The 24,433-nt window shown below is 38.9% G+C and overlaps 1 protein-coding gene across 3 annotated transcripts in view; it reads left to right on the top strand.

Annotated features, from left to right (window-relative positions):
- Positions 1 to 24,104, top strand: part of RBMS3 (RNA binding motif single stranded interacting protein 3) — a 755,157-nt gene extending 731,053 nt beyond the window's left edge. For 2 of the 3 annotated variants that reach the window (XM_043540891.1, XM_043540894.1), the window contains 3 exons: positions 11,235 to 11,315; positions 13,651 to 13,778; positions 18,139 to 24,104. In XM_043540891.1, coding sequence (XP_043396826.1) covers positions 11,235 to 11,315; positions 13,651 to 13,778; positions 18,139 to 18,145 — 216 coding nt within the window. In that variant the 3' untranslated portion in view covers positions 18,146 to 24,104. Of the gene's footprint in view, positions 1 to 11,234; positions 11,316 to 13,650; positions 13,783 to 18,138 lie in introns of those variants that run through there. The other variant, XM_043540892.1, reaches the window with a different exon arrangement.
- Positions 24,105 to 24,433: the final 329 nt, after the last annotated feature.

Raw genomic sequence — 24,433 nt, 5'->3', positions numbered from 1 at the left:
CTACATTTTATATATATATATATTGTATCTGTGTTGTAATTGAAATCAAATTGTATATTCTTTTTTATTACAAATATTTGCACTGTAAAATGATAAACAAAAGAAATAGTATTTTTCAATTCACCTCATACAAGTACTGTAGTGCAATCTTTGTCGTGAAAGTGTAACTTACAGATGTAAATTTTTTTTGTTACGTAACTGCTCTCAAAACCAAAACAATGTAAAACTTCAGAGCCAACAAGTCCACTCAGTCCTACTTCTTGTTCAGCCAATCGCAAAGACAAACAAGTTTCTTTACATTTACAGGAGATAATGCTGCCCTCTTCTTATTTACAGTGCCACCAGAAAGTGAGAACAGGCATTTGCATGGCACTTCTGTAGCCAGCATTGCAAGGTATTTACGTGCCAGATATGCTGATCATTTGTATGCCCATCCATGAATGCCCAACATTCATGCTTCGGCCACCATTCCAGAGGATATGCTTCCATGCTGAAGATGCTCATTAAAAAAATAACGTGTTAATTAAATTTGTGACTGAACAACTTGGGGGAGAAATGTACATTCTTTGCTCTGTTTTACCCACATTCTGCCATATATTTCATGTTATAGCAATCTCGGATGATGACCCAGCACATGTTGTTCATTTTAAGAACACTTTCACTGCAAATTTGACAAAATGCAAAGAAGGTATCAATGTAAGATTTCTAAAGATAGCTACAGCACTCCCCCAAGGTTTAAGAATCTGAAGTGCCTTCCAAAATCTGAGAGGGATGAGGTGTGGAGCATGTTTTCAGAAGTCTTAAAAGAGCAACACTCCGATGCGGAAAGTACAGAACCTGAACCACCAAAAAAGAAAACCAACCTTCTGCTGGTGGCATCTGAACAAGCATTGGTCCGCGCTGCTTTGGATTGTTATCGAGCAGAACCCGTCATCAGCATGGACACACGTCCCCTGGAATGGTAGTTAAAGTTTCGTAGGTCCCTTCATGCTTCGGTGTGTCTGGCATGTAAATTGCTTGCTACGCCAGCGACAATGGTCCCATGAGAACCCCTGTTCTCACTTTCAGGTGACATTGTAAACAAGAAGCAGGCAGCTTTATCTCCTGCAAATGTAAACAAACCTGTTTGTCTGAGCGATTGGCTGAACAACGAGTGGACTTTCAGGCTCTAAAATTTTATATTGTTCTATTTTTGAATGCAGTTTTTTTACATACATAATTCTACATTTGTAAGTTCAAATTTCATGATAAAGAGATTGCACTACAGTCCTTGTATTAGGTGAATTGAAAAATACTATTTCTTTTATTTTTTTCAGGACAAATACTTGTAATAAAAAACAAATATAATGTGAGTACTGTACATGTTGTATTCTGTATTGTAATTGAAATCAATATATTTGAAAATGTTGAAAATATCCAAAAATATTTAAATAAATTCTATTATTGTTTAATGGTGCAATTACTTTTTTAATCGCTTGACAGCCCTAATTTTTTTCTACTGAATTGAATTGTTTTTCACTCAGCACTGACTTTAAGTATGTTTTACATTAAAATACATACTGTTGATATTTGTGTTACCCAGACTAGCACAGGGAGTTTAGGCATGACTCGGTACAGACCGGTGATTGTATATTATTTGAATGTATATGTGCAGGATCTGTCTCCTCTGGAGCTCCACCACACAAGGAACAGCCTTGGAATGCTGCTGTTCAGCCAACACCAAAGCACATCTGTTTCAACGGGCCTTTCAAGCATTGTTAATATAATTCCTGGGGAAATAAGTGCTACACACACCCATAAAGCTATATTAAATAAGGCATGATAGAGAAAGGTTGTTTGTTTTTTTTTAAAATGTTCTTGTTCTCTAGGCCTTAACCACTTACCAGTATTAAGAGGTATTCAGCACTAAAGTCAGCATGAAAGATCACTCCTCTCACATTTCATCAGCACTAGCTGCTTATCACATTTTCCCAGCAGAATGAGACATCTCACCACAATGCACAGAACGCATGAGCTGCTTGCCTGATTAGCATGTAATACTCAGGACATGTAGTGCTCAAAATGGGATGGACACAGTACAGGAACCCTTGTAAAATTGCAGTATAAATCCAAGCAGGGGAATAGAGCACAGTGATAATATGGTAAAGGAGAAAGGAATATAGCACAAGGGATAATCCAAACCCTTGAAATAATAATTGTCTGTTTGCTTCATTCTCTTTCTTTCAGCATTTGATTTGATTTTTCAGTCTCTTGCATCTTCTTTTTTTCCCCTAGTGCAAGGGAAAGTGTAAGAACTATGTAATTTCTGAGGTGTCCAGTGTTTTGTTTCTGCTGCTAAAATGTGCAGGGGCTCAATCCTGTAACCCTCTCGTCACTTTGAGCACTGAATACCTGGCTATATAGTAAAGCAGATCAGTGTTGACTTGTGAACTGACAGTACAGTTAAATCCATTTAATCAGCACCCTGAAAAACTGCATTTCCACTTCATTGTAAGATTGCCATGGAATAGATTCAGTGTGACACATTTCAGTAATCCCTTGTGATGGGATGGACTAGGTCCAGAGGCCCCCTGTGGGAGCCTTGGGATCCTGCCACACCCCATCCCAGAGAGGAGGCAGAAGAGAAGTCCTCCAAGTGGCCTAGCATGGCTGCAGGGGAAGCAGCCAATCAGAGGAGCTGCAGGGAGCAACCAATCAGGGCCCAGGAGGGGCACATAAAAAGTTGCAGAGCCAGAGAAAGTCAGTTGCTTCCTGGAGCTGGAGGAGATAGAACTGTGTTCCTGGCTGTCTGAAGGAGCTGCAGGACCACGGACAGATCAGTCTGCTGGCAGGGACTGGGGGAGCAAAGGAGGCGCTCCTGGCTGGCTCCTGGGACTGAACCCAGAGAGGGCCCCAGGAAGACAGTGTCTCCAGGGATGAAGCCCTGTGGGTATGGCCCATACGAGGGCCGGGACAAGTTAAAGACTGTATACACCGGAAGGGATTTGTTCTTTTTCACATACAGCCAGTGACTCGGCTGGAGGGCTGAGTCAGTGAAAACCTGCCTGAGAAACCACCAACAGGGGTCACCATAAACTGAAAGACTGCAGACACACCCGACCAGAAGGGGGCACTTGTGAGTGGTGGGTGCCATGCCATTACACCCTTTCACAATGGATAAATAGCATACTTAGGGCCAAATCCTGTAGTTTTCTTAATCAGTCCTTACTCTCGCAGAACATCCACTGATTTTGATCTTCATTTTCCCTCAGTGGGTACTGAGTATGAACTGCAAGATTTTGAAGTACATAGAAAAAAAATCTCACAAAAATGCCGTTCCCCGCCCCTCCACACACAGACTTAACTAATGATCATGTAAATTTATGAAGGATATGAACTGAACTGATTTCTATTCCCATGTAAAATAACATTTTGTATTGTAATATGCTAAAACTATACTTCTTTATGTTTACTGGCAGTTTCATTTTCCACTGAAGGTACTGTTACCCTCACTCTATGATCATATATAAATGTAACTGATGGATCTGACTAAAACGTTATGCATCCAAGGTTCCTTTATAAGGCTCTTCATAATGAGGTAATCCAGCAAAAAGCCTTAAAACTGCCTTTTTTTATAGAAAGCTTTCATTACGACTTACAGAAATATTTGGATTCTAGGAATCTTGTAGGGGCAAAGGAAAGAGCAATACTGTATTTCAACTCCTGTATGGGCTTCACGGGTGTACTCTCAATGGTATATGCCAGTGGCTCACTACATCATATCTCTCATCTGTGTATTCATTTCCACACAGATGATCGTAAAATTCTTTCTGCTTCAATGAAATTATAAATACCAATTCTTTGATTTAAATATCAATGATCTTTACTATGTTTCTGTCTTTCCTTCTCTGTTCATCTAGTTATCAGCTTTTAATTACATCGCTACATCTGTATCAGTTTTAGGCCCTTGAGCTGTCCATACTCAAGGATGTTGTTAAAACAGAAATGGAAATGTGTGCGATGCAGGAGGAGTCATTATGTAACAACTCTGAATGTTTCTTTCACATTGTCTTAACAATAAATTCATCCAAACTGCTTGGAAACTCGCTTATTGGGGGTAGAGTAGTTTACGTCTTTTAAGACTAGATTCCTGGAGGTAGCCTCCGTGAGACACATTCATCAGCTGTTAGCATTGAGAAGGCACTGTGCTGCTTGTCTAAAAAGATCGGTAACATGCTACAGAAATAAGCAGGCAATTCAAACCTGTCACGTCAGAAAACCCAGGTTTGGTTATTTCCGGTGAAACATTTTTGATGAACATTTAACTTGAAAATATTTTAACAGTCTTGGCTTCCTCCTCCTCAGGGATTAATAGAAAGGATTGTAGTTATATAGTATCAGAGGGGTAGCTGTGTTAGTCTGTATCCACAAAAACAACGAGGAGGCTATGTGTAGCAATCTGGTTGAATTCACTTCCTCACTTCCACTTGGATTAAATATCCTTTATCTGAAAAATGCTGTTCACTCTGCTTTAGTAGCAGGCCTGAGCTTGGGAAATTAAAAAGATTTATTGTATAAGGGACTTCTTAGCTCATCTGCACTATTCTTTTAACCCCTTTTCATTGCTCTGTTTTCCAAAAGTAAAGATTTGTGAAGGATACTTAGAGCTCATGGAGAGTAAAGGAGATTAGTTTGGAACTAGAGAGTATTCTTCTCTCTATCTTCATCTAACTTGCTCAGAGAATTAGGTAATATCTCATTAGGAAGGTTGAAAGGGACGTGATGGTGTTTGTAAATCCCCTTGTATTAATGAGCAGCAGGGAAGGGAGTTGAAATCTTCTAAAGATTTCTGGTTTCTTCTTGAACAATGAATGAGATAGCTCAGTGACTGAGATCTGTTGAATGAAGGATGCTATTCTTGGCTACGCTATGGTAATTTTATCTCACAAAATCATATTGTATTTAAGACCACTATAACTGTGGAGAAAAATATTGAAATACAGCTATATATAAAAATCATCATTTTTGTTTCTCACATCTTTTTAATAGGGAATTTTAAAATTATCACTAAAACTCATAGAAAAATTGCAGAATCCACAGCTCTGTAGGGCTTCTAGAGTTGAGCCCCAAAATCAGAAAGTCTCTGTATGTTATGTCAGAAGTTATGGTTGCTGGGAGCTGTATTCCATTGAACTACAATTCCATCTTGCCAGAATTATAGACTGGAAGAAGACAAAAAGAAAAGGAGGACTTGTGGCACCTTAGAGATTAACCAATTTATTTGAGCACAAGCTTTCGTGAGCTAAAGCTCACTTCATCGGATGCATACAGTGAGGCAATACTTTAATCCATCAGGGAACTGGGAACTCGCAGATGAGAAGGTAGAACCCAGGGGCAGAATGCCCCAAAGAGAAGGGATTTTATTCTATATTTTGTTAAAGCCTGAACCGGCAAGGTTCACAAGACTCAGGGAATCTGTAGCTTTTGCACCATGCCGGGGAGGGAATTCTAAGGCAGGAAGGCGATTTTCCCCAGAGGGAGAAATTTACGGTTAAAATGTATCCAGCAACAGTGTGACTTTCATCAGTTTCTCCAGCAATACAAATGTTTTCACGTAGCTCTATTGCTGATGCAGTGTCTAGACTTCTTGGATCGTAAGCAAGAGCTGGCATTCATTCAGTGGATCCTAAAACGCTAACTATTATCAGTGTACTCCAGCACACACAAGATGTGGATTTCATCACAGCACAGATAATCATGAAGAGTGAAACTGTGGAACCCTTGCTCACATGAGTCAGACTGGTTAGCATTTATTCATACAAGTGGTCCCATTTAAGTGTACTTCAGTAGGACTGTACTCATGTAAGTGCTCACCAAAATGAGAATAGGTTCCTCCATTTGTTTCTGAGTTCAACTAAAAAGTATCTGAGTATTGTGGTGAGCATGTAAATTGTTACAGTGAGAGAAAAGATCTTCCCAGGATTCACTGTATCTTTTTGATCCTTAAATAATTGTAAAACAGACCCACAGCTATGAAAGAACCAAGGTGGGTTTTTCACACTTCTTTTGCTTTCTAAAGGCCACATGAATAAGTACTACCTCATACTCATGTTCGGTAGTACTTATTCATGTGAGTAGTCCCATTGACCATAGTAAGACTACTCAGATGAACGAATACTACTCAGTATGAATCTGAACGAATACTACTCAGTATGAATAAAAATTACAGAGTCTATATCTAGAATATAATTAAACATAGATATTAATTGGTATTTTCCAAATTCCTCTGATGTTGTGATGTGTGAACCTGGGAAATATGATCAGTATTGTTATGCCACCCATCCCTGTTCGGCTTTCATGATGTAGCACATCCTGAGACTTATTGTGGCCAAGAGAGTTAACTCTTCATGTCCAACAGGCTTCTTCTATTTGCAATATAAGAAACAACTAGACCTATAAACATTCTGAATAAATCAATAGATAAGTCTCAAAGGTCGTAAAACTATGTGGTGTAAAAGGTATATATTTCTTTACATTTTGTTAGACTTCTGGGACTTTTTGTCCTCTATACTTTGTGTCCTCAGACAGAAACAAAAACCCTAGAAGGGAGTGTGAGAGGAATCAATCAAAGCTAAATTGGTGTCTGTAATAAGCAAGACTTGAAATTAAGCAGTCAGACATCCTGAGGTGTGCATTAGAATATTGCACAGGGTGAGCACAAACCAAAGGTGCTCTGGGTGCAGTATGTGAAAACAGGAGCAGTTTAAAGGGAAATCAGAAGCATCAGCACTGCCCACACTGTTTCTCTTTCGTGGTGGAAATTATCCGTCTTTAAAATATAGTTATAGTCACAAAAATGATTGCGCCAAACTGACACTATTTTACTGTTCCCGGTGTCTTAGAGTTGCTCTCCATTTTGCTGTCAAAAAGCCAGTACAGTGCTGGGACAGTGAGCGATAGCCATTCTGCTGAATATGCACAAGTCAGAATGGACTAACTACATTCCAGTTGCAGAATCTCCATTCCAGATGATGGCACGTGAGAAAAACGGAGAACCATTTGATTTTCAATTCCTATTTTCATTTTGGCAGCAATGAAACTTCGTTTTCCTTTTAGTTAATTCATCTGTTTACTTACAAGCTGAACAAATATGTGTGTGTATCTCACACTCACATCCCACTTCCTGCAGTAAAATATGTGAGAGTGGCTTTAAGTAGCGGAAATCTCTGTGCAAATCTCCTAGCAGAGATTTCCCCCACATCAGTGCCTATTCCAAATTATGCTAATTTCCAAGGACCCATGGGAAACCAGCTACATTGAGACCCTGTGACTCTGGTATAGCTCTGGCCTCTAGAAACCCAATGGAGCTGGACCACCAGGGAGCCCCTGAGCCATGGCTACCTACAGGAACACTCTTAATGCAGAATCCCAACCACACATGAATTTGAGCAGAGAAGATAATACAACTTCCATTTTTCTTCAGAATTTCTGTGAGGCTGGAGGGAAGGAAGTTTTGTACTCCACCTCTCCCCACTCCCCAAGGTAGCTAGCACTAGTCTGAGCCCACCTGTTACCCCACCACACTCCGTAAGGTTTAGGAGAAGAAGCATATGATGTGTAAGAGAGAGCTGAGATCCCATCCCAATACAGGAAGAGATCAGTGGACACAGTCCATCCCCTACTATGGAAATTACTGAGACAAAGTCAACGTGAAACCTCCTCAGTGCCATCTTACAGTCACTTTCAGAGATTAACCAACTGTAGAGCACAGATGACAAGAAATTAAAGTGCTTGGGATTATCTAGTTTAGAAAGGAGAGAAATCGGGGTGGCCTTGATTGAGGTAACCCCAAGGATGGTGGGCAGAGAAAAAATTGATCCGTTTCTCTTTTTGACCTTTCCCCCTATACTATTAGAAAAACAGTCACTCAGTCCTTACTTTCATCTCCAGTCTGGTAAACAGATCCACATAACACCTGCACAGAGTCCTATGGAAAGCAGTTGGACTGTGTGTGGGCATTAAGGGGTCCACATGGGATCCTTGATGAGAGAAAGTATGGTCCTGTGGTTCTGGTACTAACCTGGGTCTCAGGAGACTCAAGTTTAATTCTGTTCTCTGGCACAAACTTAGTGTTTGTCTGTTCCCCATCTGTAAAATGGGGTTAATGACACTTCCCCAACTCACAGGGGTATTTTGAGGTCATATACATTAAAGATTATGAGGTGCTCAAATACTCTGGTAATGGGTGCCATGTAAGTAACTAAGAGATAGCTGATGGTTCTGGTGAATGTGTGTAGTGAGGGGCTAACAGATGAGCAGCAATCTAAGAGTCAGAGTACATGGAGAAGCAGTGTGCACTATGGGGGCTATGATTTCTAAAGGGCACTAATGTGTTGTAATTATTTGGCCCCTGTAGACCTTGCTGGTGCGCACTAAGCGTCCCCTACTGTTCTTTAATGTAGTACCATTTAAAACACTACTATGTTAAAGCACACTAGGGAACCATTAGCATAAACTAGCAGGATCTTCATGGACCAATTAATGAGCAACATGCACCCCAGGAGAGCACATTACCTCCACAGTGTAGACATGCCCTAAGATATATAGTGGTGCATCTGTTTGCAGGATTGGCACTTAATGCTTATGGGGCCAAAATTTCTGCCAATATAGCTCCATTTCTGTCAGTGGAGTTAAACCATCAGTGAATTTGGCCCACTTTGCTTTTTATCCATTGAATTCAAAGCACTTAAAAAAGAAAAGTATTTTTTACAGAAGGAGAAAATGATAGATGGAGAGACAAAGGAGCTTACCTAAGGTCACTCAATGAGTCAGTGGCAGAACTGGGAATAGTCTCCTGATTCTCTTGTACTCCAAAGGGCAGTGCATTTAGAACTAATAAAAATAAATATTTCATGCATACCTCCTATTCGTGTCCTGTGAAACTCATTACTGAAGGATATTGAAACAAATAAAGTGGCCTGATTTTAAAAGTGTTTTAATAATTTTGTGAGGTCTCATAGGACTTTATTTAGTTATGTGTTTATTTGTGTGCAAACTAAGATGACGATAGGGATAATCACATCTAGTGATTCAGAGCACATATGCTGATTTTCTGCTGGGTTCCAGGAAGAACTTAAAAGAAAACAACATTGCCTAGAACTGCTTTTTTTTTCTCTTCTTTACATAGATGTTTTTAATTTAAAAATAATTTGCTTCAGAGAAACAAACTTCAATGAGAATTTAAAACAGGCTTGGTGGAACTATGAGAGTTAGTACTTCAAGTAAAAGCAAACAATTAAATTGGAAGAATACCGTCAAGCATATAGGGTGGCACCAGATGACAGCAGCGTTACAAAGCAGATTGAATGAAATAGAAGCTGAACGGGCTCACGCTCAAATAATATTCTTGTTCGTGACTAATGCTCATGGCCAGAGAATAGCCTTACTATATGCTGCAGTACAACAGGGATATTTGTCTTAAATGTCATAGGTTGATCGACATTGACCAAGAAAACCCTGAACTCCTCAATCTGTAACCGTTATCTTTTTGAAGAGAAACAAAAAAATATCATCAGGAAGTTGTGGCAGGAGGCAGACGTAATATGGATGAGTGACACTCCTGTCTCTTTTTGGCCATATTCAAGGAAGATGCAGTGAATTTCATTATAATTATTTACAAATACGGTACATAATGTGGTGCCACTAATGTGAGCTTATATCCTGCACTCTTACTCACTGTTTTTATGTAGGCAAAACTTCCACTGAAGTCAGTGGGACTTTTACCTAAGCAAGGACTGTGGAATTTTGCCCTCAGTATTCTTGTATGTGCCATTTCTGCACCCCAAACATTTCTTGGGCAGTGCATCTGTTACACCCCTCTTTGCATTCTCATATTGCAGTTTTGCTGTGGACATTTCAAACAACACAGTTGTTTGAAACATCAAGGTGAGCTGAGAAAGAGTTTGAAATGTGTATTTCACAATAATCAGTGGAAAAAATCCTGCAAGCACCTCCTAACTCAGCCAGAAACCCCCAAGTTTTGTTTAACTCATTTTAACTCATAGAATATAAAGGTTGGAAGGGACCTCGGGAGATCATCTAGTCCAACCCCCTGCTTGAAGCAGTACCAATCTGCAATATCCCTAAATGGCCCCCTCAAGGATTGAGTTCACGACCCTGGGTTTGGCAGGCCAATGCTCAAACCACTGAGCTATCCGTCCTCCTCCTCCTCCTCCTCCCTCATCAAATACATCCTGGGTAGGTTCAGATCTCCAGGGCATCTTTGGAGACAACATGTTAGAGGTGCCATCCAAACAATTGTGAGATTGGGCATACTCTGTGATTTTTGTCCAAGTACACAGATAGGACTGGGTAAGAACAATGTCTAGATCTGACAACTTAATACTGATACGCCATCTGAGCATTTGAACAATCTGGTGCATTCAGTCAAGAACTGCTTAAGCAATGCTGTGCATGAAGAGAATAATGCTGCACCAATGGTGAAATTCACATCCACTCATAATTAAGGACTGGTTTCCTGTAGTGCTTGGGCAAGAGAATATCTTAGAAGAAGCTAGTATTGTATGTTGACAGAATAATAATTTGGCAAAGTTTTGTGATATTTAAAAAGGCTTCCCGGATATTAAAAATAATTCATATGTAGAAGGAAATTTAGTTAGTGCCCCTAAGTACAAAAAGCAGAAACTCTCAGATATCTGATCTTTCCTGATCTTCATATCCCCACAGACTTGATTCTTCCCATGTTCAGGGTTAAAGAGTAGTGTGGAAGAAGCATGCTAATTTCAGCCCTAAGTTTGTTTGTTTTTTGTAGGTATCATTTAAAAATGTGGATTCCAAGAGCTTCCTGGGACTTTTCTGCATAATCACTGTGTGTGTGAGATGTTATTGTGTCTCCTTGGTATTTTCTTCATATGTAAAAATAGGACTCTCTCCAGTTATAAAGCATACGAAAAAATAATAAAATCCAAATCCATCAGCACTGTATACTATGATCTCTTGGTGTTGCTTTTAATCAGATGTGCCATCGCTAAGCAGGTTACGATGTATGATTTTAATTGCCAATTTCTTACCATTAAGTAAAATTATTAGCAAAAAATAATGGTGTGGCATACAGTGTATAGAAACCAATATCTTCTGTACTGTAACCAAATCTGTGTAATGCTTCTAATACAGTCATCTGTGGTTGCATTGTGCTTTTCTGTTTCTAATATAAATGTGCCTTTGACTTATTCTAGTATATGACTGCTGCTGCACCTATGCAAGGGACCTACATTCCCCAGTACACTCCTGTGCCTGCAACAGCTGTCCCCATTGAAGTAAGTTTACCTCCATTCATGCAAGTAGGGTGAAGGGGTGACAAATCACAAACCTATTCCTCATTGAACCTGTTGTATATCAAGAAGGGCCTAATGTTGCTCTATCAAACCAGACCTTATGCTGCTCTTAGATTTGGGATTGCACTTCAAATTTCTTTTCTTTTCTTTTCTTTCCTTTTTTTTTTTTTTTTTTTGAAGATCTGCAAGAGCTCTTGTTTTTGCATTTGTTTTGCTGTGCATAGGAAATGGAATAAACCATTCTTGATGTTTCATGTATTTGGGAGGGAGATGGGAAAATGCAGGAAAACAAAACCAACCAGCAAACCACGAACCCAAAGAGATTCCAGAAGAGAAGATGGCAAGAGGGTTTGGTGCAGTCCTTAGTGAGTGTAGGTAACTGCTGAAAACATACAGCAACCAGAAACAGTGATTGAGCAATGGAAACCTTCCTCTTGTACATACAGACGTGGAGGATGCTGCACTGACTGAGTGCTTTTTCATCCTTGAGGAAGGATTCGCTCTCTCCCTCCTTGGGGCTGAGTCATGCTGATGACATTCTAATGAGTAAGTATTTACTCAACCCTGTAGAGCACAAGCTGCCGGGAGCACTTCAGCCCAACCTCCACTGCTGTGCATCTTCATAAGGGCATCTGACACAACAAGAGGGAGGCTTGGGAAATAAAGATGCTATTACTCTTAAATTTGTATTCTTCTTTCTGTTTTTAACCTCTTCTCCCCTACTTTGTGATAATGTGAGGGGCACTATTGTCTCAATACTGTAGTCTTCGGCTGTCTCTCCTCTGGAGTTGATGCTATTATCGCTCCATGAGTTGGCCAGTTGAGGATGCTCTTCGACCAGTTGTTTTGGCACTTCTCCGCCCGCAGTCAAGTGGATCCACCATAGTTTCCCCATCTCCGTAGCTTCAAATTCTCTGAATACCAAATGATCTACCACCTGGTAGGAAAGGCCCCTACTGTTTGTTTGTTTGTTTGTCGTATTCAGCTGGTCTTATTTAAATCTTCATCACATCAGTTTCACCCTAAATCAGATTTTGCTGTAAATATATCATAATGACTACTTTGAATAGCCTTATTAATTATTAAAGGAACGAAGTAGAAGACCTGCCGCAAAATGTGCGATAATCTGGCAATTATTATTTTATTATATTACCATGGCACCTAGTCATGGGCGAGCACCCCATTGTGCCAGGCGCTGTACAAACAGAACAAAAAGCTGTTCCCTGCCCCAAAGAGTTTACAATTTAAATCTAAGGCAAGAGACAACAGATGGACGCAGATAGACGGGAGCTTACAAGGAAACAGTGAGCCAGTATTGGTCAGCATGGCAGGCAGTGGACTCTAGGAACCTTTGAAAAAGAAATTGACCACTCTGTCACAGAGATTTAAAAGGCACCACCCCTTGTTTATCTAGGACTCCGATAACAACAAAATTGAGTGTTTTGTGCTCCCTCTTCTGGCTCTACAGAGTGCAATCTACTACCACATTCTAATCCCAGAAGAGCGCTGCTGGTATCATTGACGTGGTTGATGCACACAAGCACAGAAGTAAACAGAATATGGCTAATTTCACAAGCCAATAGAAATGTAAAAAACTAAATAATGCCAAAGTAGGACAAACAAAATTACCAGTGAAATCATTGTAATTGCAGATTTTCAAGGCAAATGCATATAATGTAGAATACATACATACATATATGCCTCAAAGCCTCATTAGTGCAACGTCCTATTAGGTAAAATCTTTAGTTTTTCTTAAATTTATATTAAAAGAGAAAACATTCTAAATAAAAACACTACATCAATGCAAATACACTTGTTCAAAGCGTGCTACATTGTCTGCACCGTGTGTTACAGCAGTATATATTGCAAAATCCTGTGGGACTTGGTTCTGCTCTCACACCAGTGTAAATCAGAAGTTAGACCAAAGTAAAGTCAGTGTAAGTGAGATGGTAAAAACAGATCAACCATGCATATGTAATAAAAATAACATATACAGGGTGAAATCTTGGTTCCACTGAAGTCAATGGAAACGTTGTGACTTCAGCAGGGCTGGGATTTCCCCCATAATGTGTAGATATTTTTCACTACTGCATATTAGAGCACAGTGCTCCAGGTACTCTATGAATTGAGGCCAGATCTCCTTGTAAATTGATAGCATTTATGTCATGTCCACATGTGGTTTCTGTTATCTCAGACGCTCTCAACAATGCAAACCAATGGTACCGATACACAGAAATAAAGAAGTGGTGAGATGGTGTTGAACACCTTCATGTGATTAATATCAGTAAGACCTTTGTGTCCCTATTTGCTTCCGTAGGGTGTCGTTGCTGAGACTTCTCCGCAGACAGTAGCATCTTCATCACAGGAAGCCAGTGGTCAACAGCAACAGATGACAGTGGAAACATCCAGTGAACATGCACCTGCATATTCTTACCAACAGTCTAAGTAAGTAAGACTGTGATTAGTCATATATGATATTGTCTTTGGAATACAGAGAACTAAGTTCCGCTCTCAATTGCGATAGTGTAAATTCAGTGTAGCTCCACTGAATTCAGTGGAGTTGCTCTGGTTTTACACCAGACGTTGGCTCAGCAATCAGCACACTGGGCAAAATCCCAAACAGAGGCTCCAACTTTTGCTCAAATTCTGCAGTGATGTAAATGGAGCAATAAGTTCCACATCTGGTTGTTAGTTTTTGAGGATGTGAATGTAACTGACAAAGTAGTGCAAAACTAGTGTCCCTCGCACAGTGAGAGAGCAGAAGGGGGTGCTGCAGGAAAGTCAACCTCAAGAAAAGGTAGGGGGGCTGTTTTATCTTACCTCTGACCTCCGCTCACTGCATTTGCTCCCATAGAATAATACCACAAGTTCAAAGTTTGACCTTGTTTTCAACGCACTTAACGGCTGAGCCAAGGATACCTAAAAAAAGCTCCCCATGTTCTAGAAACAAAACAGCCCTCACCTCTTCTGCTCCGGTGCCACAATGGAATTGTTACTCAGATGGGTGAGGTTATTTGTGTAGAAGACAGAGCATAAATTATTATGAACGACCCCAAACCCCTGTCCCAAGTGCAATGTACTCTCTTTTTTGCCTTGGCCTTCCAAAGAAAATATATAGCACATCACAAAAAAGCATTCACACACAGCTTTCACCCAGGAGAATGAAATGAAGAAGGATCCTCACGTGACATATGCTGGACCCTGTTTAATGCATCATGGGAAAGTACTCAGATACCATGGTGATAGGCACAGTAAAAGAAATGAAACGGAATAAAAATCTGTCCATCTGGTTGGTTGCTTCATCTGCCTTTTTGACCCCTCAGCATTAAGTTGCACTTGTTTTCCACACCAACGGAAGGCCAAACTGGTGCAAGGTACACTACACCCACTTTCTGGCCAGCATACATATACCCAATGTGTAGCTTACATCATCTGTATTGTTCATTGCTGCAGAATTTGCCCCAATCACACACCTCTTCTCTATACATCTCATGTACTCAGAGGCACGGGATGTTTGTGTACCTGTTTTGCCATCATTTTCTTTAATACCTATAGAAATAAATAATGGCAATCTACTTAGAGAATATAATGGGTCAAGAGAAAAATATACATGACAGCTCCATGCTGGTTGCCTGCTCTGATCATTGTGTTCTAAAGGGATTTTGACCTAACCATTCTCATTGTCCAGTTCCCTTTCCCTTAAGCCTAAAAGCAAAAAGACTTAAGTTCAGAAGCCCCCACCATGTAGCTGGGGGCAGTTTCTGCTGGGCTTGTGCCTATATTGGAGGGATTGTAGCTCTTTTTTGAAATGACTGGTGGATTTTTCCACTGTAAAATTCCCATCTTCTCTGAGAATATCCCTCATCTCACATACTCAGCTATTGCATGGCTGTGATAGCAGATGCTGTTCTTATGGCATTGGTATTTATATTTAGGGGAATTTCTTTTTGAATCACGTAGGCAGGTACACTACAGGCTATCTGGATGTTCCTTTTTGTTTTGTTTTTCTTTTTTTTGCTGAAACATGCCAGCTGTTTCTGTGTCTGCAAATTGTGGTTACAAATGCCAAGACTTGGGAGGTGATCGATACAGAAAGAGCAAATGCAATTTCTACTTTAAAAAGAAGTTAAAATATTTTTCAAAAGCACCAGTTATAAAAGGTCATATTGAATAAATATTTTTTTCAGTTTAAAAGCACATTTAACAATAATGAAAACGATGCCAGTATAAGACAATAATTTCCATTGTGGCAGAGAGGAAGTAATTAACCTGATTAGATGCTGATTCTAATCCTGTATAGCCAAGGGCATATGCAGAACTTATAAAAGAATTTCCTAGAAACTCATGGGAGGGACGTTATAATCACTTCTTTAATTATATTTATCTTTCTGTGAACTAACTGGAAAATAACAACCAACAAATGGATAAGAGTATCTTAAAATTGAACTGGGTGTGATAAAGGTTTTGTACTGGCCTTGTAGGTAAGTGTAAATTAGACAACTGGTGAAAATTTTCTCTTTCTTGGCCAGGAAAGACATTCTTTCATTTACCCTGTGAGGCTGGTTTTTAATAGTGATTTCATCTTAGTGCATTCAAATTTAAGGCTGATACACTAGTCAAATATTCCCCAGCATAAACCCAGTAATGTGAGCAGATTATACCATGGATTAATTTGGCTCTGTATCCTTCAGCTCTGAGCAGAATACGACATTTCATTAGGAAGGTACCTCAGTCATTTTAGACCAAAGGTATCTCTGTCCCCTGCAAATCTTATATATTAACATATAAAAATGTGAAATCTTGAAAGTGAAGTTAGATCGAACTGTTTTGTCTCAGGAACTCCACCCTCTTGCCTCTGGGAAAAGGTCTGTTTGCTGGACAGCAGCTCTCAGGCTTTAAGTAGGAGAGAAAGATTTTCGGGTTTTCTGGGAGGATAAATCCAGTACCAGATTAAAGAAAGCATGATGCTTCTACCTGGGAGAAACAGTCTTTTTTGAGTACAGATTTTAGGTCCCACAGGAAACTTTCCAGGGAAACGCACCATAATGCGCTTACACTAATGAGAGCAATGCCAACAATCCAAATAATGCCCTTGGATAGGCAGTAAAATCACAGAAGGTGGGCAGTCCAACCTGAATGGCTGTATATAGGGGAAGAAAAACCTGAACAGCTGAAAAGGGGAATTAAAACTGAACACAAGAAATTCTAGAAGAAAGGGGGTGGCCAAACAACCACAATACAGACAGGCATACAAACATAGCACTCCTGTGCAATGCATTCCCCCTTACATAAGGGCTAACTCCAAACACAAAATTATGAGTTAGCTGAGAATGCTGAAGACTCAGTGGCAAAAACTTTGGTCCTAGGTGCATAAATGTTGGTCAGCTTGTAGAGCGTGGGGTTCATTGACACAGGTAAGGAACTCCTCTGATGGGGTAGGAGATAGGATGTACAAATCAGTGATTTGGGTGGCTACCTCTCAGGAACCACCAAGTCTTTGTGTAAGGGTGATGTTTGAGGAGCCTTCTCTGAAGCATAGTAGGAGATTTCTCAAATCACCCTCCTCCTGACAAGAAGCAAGGACCCTACTATGAGTGATTGCCTCCAGTTGCCCCCTAAGTATACAGGTACAGAATGCCAACAAATATATGAATAGGTCAATGCTTCCGAAAATCCGTAAGGAAATAGGCAAATATTACATTCCACCGTCGCTATCTGAAAATGTCTGTTCTTTGTTTGAAAATACTGTACTGACTGTAATTATTTCACATAATGACATAGTCCCAGAAAGGAAGCTATATGGGAAAGCACTCTGATTCATTAAGGTTCTTTTATTTTAAATATATATATACTGAGTTAAAACAACCCCCCAAAAATCCTAACTGAATATTTTAAAATTTGGCAAAAGGAAAACTATTGGCTTGTCTTATGTCAAGTTTCCACCTGGAGAGAAGTCTTACAGAAGAGCTGTAAACCCCTAAATGTGGAGGCTTACAAGAGCAGCAATAACCATCCCTTAACTATAGCATTATAGATGACACCGTAATAGACGACATTTGTCAATAGTAGCTCCACCTCCGCAGAAATATCATACTATGGTGGCGAGATTACGTTTTTGTGATGCTTCTTCCATTTTAGGTATACCTCCCTTCAGAAACAATCCCAAGTTGTTTTGCTTTAATGATGCTGTAATATTGGTCATCCAGACCATGTCCCCGGTGTTCAATTGGAAAGACTGTACATGTGCTTTCTACACTTTCTATATACTTTTATTTATTATCAGCATGAATGATTCTACTGAATCAGCCATAACTGGCTCATTAGGCAAACTGCTCCACTGTCCAGTTATTCTTACTATCAGAAAATGTTTTCTTATTTGCAAGTTGAATTTATCCTTTTATTTTAAGTTTGGCCTTCATTTTAATACTAGTGTCCAAAATAAATAGTGCCACTTAATAATATAAAGAGAGTTCTCTCTCATACATTATTACCCTTGAAGTATTTACATAACATTAAAGCTTTTACATTATGTAAATATAGTCTCATTTCAATGTGCTGGACAATGCGTAAACCATAGCATTAATAAGAGTAAAAATCCTTCTGCACTGAGTAGGAATGCCCCTAAAGTAGGATTTCTCTGCTTTGGCCTCACTATTTTCAGCTTAGTGGCTGTATCATATTTAAACAGCTGCAAAGTTAGTTTTGCTTGGATACCTTTTAAAGGGAATTGGGTGGAAAAAAGGACAGGAGCCTATTTCAAAGTTGTTTTGACTTAATGACCACTTTAATACAATTGTTTTCACAGACAATAAACAGGACTGAAGAATGTCGGTCTGAAATCTTTGCCTTGAATGGAGAAACTTCATTGAACAAGAAGTTGGCTTCCAGTTTGCACAGGCGTCAAATGAATGCTTTTTTTTTTAATTTTCTACTTTCCCAACGAAAACACAACAGTGTTTTTATGTGCTGTGCAAATGGTTCCGTCATGTAGTCTGACAGTTTTATTTTTGCTATATTTTTTTTAATTAAAGAAAAGACCCAGAGGAAAAACACTGGGTTGACATTTCATCTGGATGAACATTTGAATTCAGAATTTACCTGTAGCTGTAACTAGATTTTTTTTTTTTAACATCAAAACTGAGGATGTCAAGAGGGAGCAAGTTGACAAGAAAACTAATTGTCTTCCTCAAAAATTAAGCTACTTTTTTTCTTTAATTTTTTTCCTTCTTGTTTTAAATCTAGTGTGGTTTTGTTTTGGGGGGTTTTTTTAGAAATGTTTAGGTAAGGTTTATCTTGAATCTTAATTGCCTTAATTTTAAGGACGTCAGAGGCTCTCAAGGCAAGCTGTCAATGTCTTATTAGAAAAACCGAAAAAGAATTGAAACTTTCTCACACTGGTTTCAGCTGGTGCAGAAGTTTAACAGACTGAGATTTTGGGGTGAACATCAAAAAACTGTACAGTTTAAAAGAAAATGCTTTTCTTCTTTTGGAGGAAACTTGTTGATAAAGGAACTGTGGCAACTGTAAGGGTTGGAAAAATGCTGGAACTTTTATGAACTTTGTCTTAAGTGTTGACAGAAAAAAATTCTAGAAGGCTAAAGCATTTTACAGTAAAGTTATTGAATTGAGAAAAAATAACTGCATTATAAAGAATGCAGGGGTTTTTTTCTTGCAGAATGCAAATTTTTTTTTTTATTTACAAAGCGTGATCGCTAGCAAAAGCATTAGTGCTTTTTATCTGCAGTCTTTTTTATGAGCTTTAAGAAGTTTTTAGTCTGCTTTGCTTGTCACATTGCAAAAACCTAGCTTAAGAGCATTTAAAAAAAACTTAAGTAGATAGGAGCTTATGGTCAAAAAAAAGTGCAAAAAAGCAATAGATAGAAGAAATTGTTGACAATTTCTGTAGTCTTTCCTAGTTGTGATCAAATGCAGCCTATGGATGGCCTATTTTATACCAAAGATGAAGTGACACCCTAACGCAGTCCAGAAGATAGAGGTTTTTTCTTTTTTTTATCTTTATTTGACCTACATGGCCGGACCAGTTCTTACTTTCTTGTTTGTTTAAACTATCTTCCACTGGTTTTTTACTTACTGCATATGTTTATAATGATAATTTCAGAGCAGTTGGTACTAGAAGCTTGTACCTCCTGTCTTTTGCATCATTTCAGAGTGTGAGGAGATCTGGGTTACCGACTACCCAGATGGGCTTTTAATTTTTACAAGTTTTCTGTTACATTGCCTGGTTGTTTGTATTTCTACAGAAACTACAGTCTTCCTTCTGAATTCTAACATCCTACAGGTTCATTTCCTCACCTCAGTCTTTGTCACCTTGCAACATGTATAGCCACCTTGATTCTGTATTTGTTTTTCAGTGATGCATTTGAGTCACCTATTAGATGCCAGAGAAAGCAGACTTAATCTCTGTTCTCATTTTAGCTCTCCCATGCAAGCAGAAAGTTAAAAATTACTCACGCTAGCATGCTCATGCAGGCAGGAAGTTAATAATTCCTTTTTTCACCTATGATTTCTGTTGTCTTAATACATTGGCTGACAATCACTAATTGGTACGATTAGTCAAAAGACAATGGTAAATAAATTGAGTCAGTTGAAATCTATTTTAGGAATGACAACTATTGCACAGAGAGATCCTGATTAAAATCCTTGCTTTTTCCAAACAAACAAGGGGAGAACTAAGTCAGAACGAGACGCATGGGGTTTTCTCTTAAGGCAGAAAGATCAAAGAAAAGCAGCATATATATATATATATATCATCTAAACCAAACAACTGAAAACTTTTGTCCATCAAAGAAAAAGGGGACGCTTCACCACAGTCACTGTGGTACATTAGAAACAGGGTATCCATTAAAAAAAATAAAATGAAAGCATATTTATATTGGATCAACCTGATTTAGCCACCCTGACTAAACAATATCTGAGGTTTAACTGATTTTTTTAAATCACATATTTTTTTAAAATGACTAAATCAGGACCTTATTTTGTAATGTAGGAAATGGGGTGTGGGAAGGGGTGGGTTACCCAAGCAAATGGCTGCTAAATATGCAACATGTGAAAGAGAGGGATGGGATCTTGTCTGGTTAACTGCCGTCGCTCCAGAGCTTGGTTTTCAGAAGGGCGAAAGTACTCCCAGCTCCTGGTGACTCCACCTGGAGTTGTGGTTATTCAGGGCTTTTTAAAATCAGGCCCACACTAACATGTGGGGGGGAAAGAAAGTAGGGTTTCCATCTTCTAGAAAGACCTCTAGCTCTTTCCTTTCTGTTCCACGTGCTTCCTCATTGCTGTTTTCTTTTTGTGAATGACAGTTGAGTTTTGTCCTTGGAAAAGGTATGGGAAAAATCAAGCTAGCCTTATTTTCTTCCTTTTTACAACTCTGTGTGTGAACTATTTGTATAAATAGAGATCCCCAGGCACCATTGAGTTGAATATGAAATAAATACATGTTGTTCTGTTTCTGTACAAATTCTAATGTGACACACAAAAAGGTCTCATTTACTATCAACAATGAGGCTACAAGGTAGCTACCATGTGGCTGATGAATATGCTGAGGTACCTTCCTGTTTCTAGTCAGATCTGTGCTGCTTTATTTATACATTCAGAAACATTTTTTATTATTATTTTGAGCAAATAAAGTAAAACAATCTCAGTGTTTTTTTATTAAGCCGGTCAGGCAAAGAGATATCAGGATGCCTGTCCCTTTAAACTGTTATAAGTACATTCTGTGTTAGAATTGTTCAACTTTTTGCCATGCTACAACATTTAATATTGTTTAAAAACCAAAAAAGGGGAAGAAGAAAAAATAGAAACACAAAGCGTCCTGTAAATCCAATTAATCATCTTATTTTATTGATCCCAGTATTGATTAATTGGTAGCTCATGAATTGTAAACAGTTATGTATCAGCAGGTAAGAAATAACATACTCAAAATACAGAAAATGCTTAGATGGGAATCCTTATTTTTAAGAATCAAAGGTGAAGTAAAAGAATACAGATGTCATCTACTGAATGCAGCACACCTATCTGCCCCTTCGGCATCATCAAAACAGAGATACCCAATTGCTTCAAAAAACTGAAGCTGATTTTCTTTGTGTTCTGACTGACAAGATTCTTAGTGGGGTTTTGGGTTTTTTTGTTTGTTTGGGTTTTTTTGAGTGCTGAATTTGTACATTCAGTATCTATGTCATGCCAATTTAGCCTTAAATATCAGGAGAGTTCCTGAAAGACTGCAGAAACTACTCCAGAAGTCTAAGGCAATGGTGCCTAACCCAAGTGTCTGGAAATAAAATCAAATCCATAAGCTGAACTGCATATGTATTTTCCATCACACCCGAACTCTTGTAAATAGTCAACTTTAGACATTTTTTTTTCTTTTCAAATAAATGAACATGAGAGGTGTCAGAAATATGCTGGGAAATTCGGAATATGTGGTTGTCACTGACGATTGAAAGATAATTGGTATGATGGAACTAAATACAGTATAATATATTGTATTTGGAGCTGCTAGTGACATATCCGGAGCCTAATTCAGGGCACTGAAAAGTCTTATTGTCCCAAGTGAACTAAAATGCTTAGGGAGCCCTCTTCCTATCTGGCTCTGCTGCTGATTTTGTTAGCACTGGTCACCTGTGACAGTCAGGCCTAGAATTTTGGTTGCCCTCATCTTCCCTTCCGCTGAAATGGACTCTTGAAATGCCCCTAGCAGATGAATACTTGTATGGTTCTGTTTGCCAAGGGTTTTAGACTGTCTTGACATGATAGTTGAAACATCCAGTGTATTGCAGAACTAGACTTATTTTAGAGCAATTTCATCATGTTGTATTATCTTCTGCTGTGGCTGCATGCACAACTGTGGAAGATGACAGATGGTGATAGGAAAGTGAGGGATTCTGCAATGGGATTAAGCATTAAAATGGATTTTTACATGAGTAAAAATCGAATGAAGGGTATTATTTATGTATGTGTGTGTACCAAAATTCAGCAAAGTTGAGGAAGCCTGCATTGTAATAAAGTTTATTTTTAATATGTCATAGTATTTTGATCTATATTATGTTGTCTATGGTACTGAAGGATGAAATTAATGCTAAATGTGTAACAAGCTGCCTTGGTTCATAATTTTAAGTTTGATGGTGCTTATCATTCAGCCTCTTCATTTTAATGCTGAGGTTGACATGAGTGAAACATGAGTGAAGGTTTAAGGAGACTCACTGAACTGTACCTATGGTAAGAGTCATGCTAAAGAGTGATAATGGGCTTAAAGTAATGAATCAATCCACTTCTAGTGATGAGACCAAATGTGGTGGTAGAAGATAGTTATGTGTGACCCCCACACAGTTCAGATTTCTTTTCAGAACTTTATTTAACATGAAATTGGTCTTGATGTAAAAGAAGTGCCCTTGGGCAAAGGATTTTAGAGCTATTCTAGGAAGCCCATCTGAACTGAGGAAATACTAACGGTGTGATGGAAATACAAAAGAAAACAGAAACACGCTGACTATTCCAGTTTGATGGCATTTCTTTTCTCTCCAGTAGTGGTGATTCCTTTCATTTATGATACATGCAAACACACAATCATGCACAAACATTAACCGAAGAAGGGTTGAATCAGCAGCAGACTTTTGATATTCTTCAACAAAGTGGATTTCTGGAATCCTCAGGCAGCAAACCTGGAGTGTGGGTCAGTGTGTGAGGGAATTATTTTTCTCTCAGAAGAAGCGCCCGCTTTCCACTTCAGTCATATCATCCAAATAGACTGGAATGCTGTACGCACCTGTGAGCCTCTTCATCATGCCTCAGAGAATGCAGAAGAGACCATTAATCTACCCGTTATGAATGTCTTCTTTGTTAAACAGAAAAAGATGACAGAAGCTGTACAAAAAAAAATGTTGCTTTTACTTCCAATGATGAGAAAAACTCTTGGGTTTAAATTAGTTGTTCTTGTTCTTATTCCATGCCCATGACATTTGAGTTCCTTTCACTTTCATAACAATTTGTAAGAAAATGCAAAATGTTCGCTGTTGACAGGTCCACAAACCCATTTTTCCTTGGAGGGCCAAATCCTGTGATGTGTTCAAAGAGCTGGGCCCATTGTTTAAAAAAATCTGCTCAGCATTAACTATATTTTCTGAATGTTGGTTTATGTCTGGTGGATTTTACAGTCACATATTTTGAACAACTCCAAAAATGCAGCTTCGAGAGGAGAACATGATGTTCAGTGTAACTAAGTATTACCTAAAGATGCTGTATTCCAGGAAATAAGTAAATCCACCTCTCTCTTCCCCCTCTTTTTAAGGAAAAGCCTGTAAAACCAGGAAGCATCCAGAATTCATACAGAAATTTTTATTTTTTCCCCCCATTTAAAAATCAATAAATAAAAGCTTCCATTTAAGAAAACTCAAAGCGGCTTGGAAGATAGATGAATTCCTATCACGAAAACATGTTTCACATAGATGAAACAGAGGTTCTTTAAAACAGACCTTGCTGTATCCGTATTGTAGACCAAAGGACCTCTGTGAGCCATTAAATTATGAATCTTATTTATAAGGGCATCGTAGTGCTGATATCTCAGACTGTCACTGAAAGAGCTGTACTGCTATGATTTTCTTTCTTTTTTTAATTTTTGTTGTCCATTTGTACCACAATCCTAATAGCTGCCATTTTCCCACTCATGGGGCTTTCTGTAGATCAGTGGATGTTAGGTTTAAACTTCTGTTTTCTTTGATGAAGCTTTCAATAAAAAAATAAATAAAAGAAAAGCAACGGGTGGCTGCGTGTTCTTGTGACACATTGCAACGGCGGCTCCCTGAAACCCTGTGAAATGCTGTGCTATGGGCCAGGATGGGAGGTGAACTTCAGCACGCTCTCCTGTGCCCAGTTCCTCATCACATGCTTTTAAGAATTGAATCTGCTGAGAGACAAGATTGCTGTTTCTCCTTAATGTTGGTAGCAAAAATCACCCATGTGTTAGAAGGTGGAATCGAATAGAAGGGTTCTCTCTTGCTGAGGCCTGGTGATTAATACTAATGTTCCCTACACTCAGAGACACACACACCCTAGCCCCCGCCTACCCACTGATTAGAATATTCCCT

Source organism: Chelonia mydas, chromosome 2 (assembly GCF_015237465.2).
Source record: "Chelonia mydas isolate rCheMyd1 chromosome 2, rCheMyd1.pri.v2, whole genome shotgun sequence".
NCBI lineage: Eukaryota > Metazoa > Chordata > Testudines > Cheloniidae > Chelonia > Chelonia mydas.
This window is presented reverse-complemented; position numbering and strand designations above follow the sequence as displayed.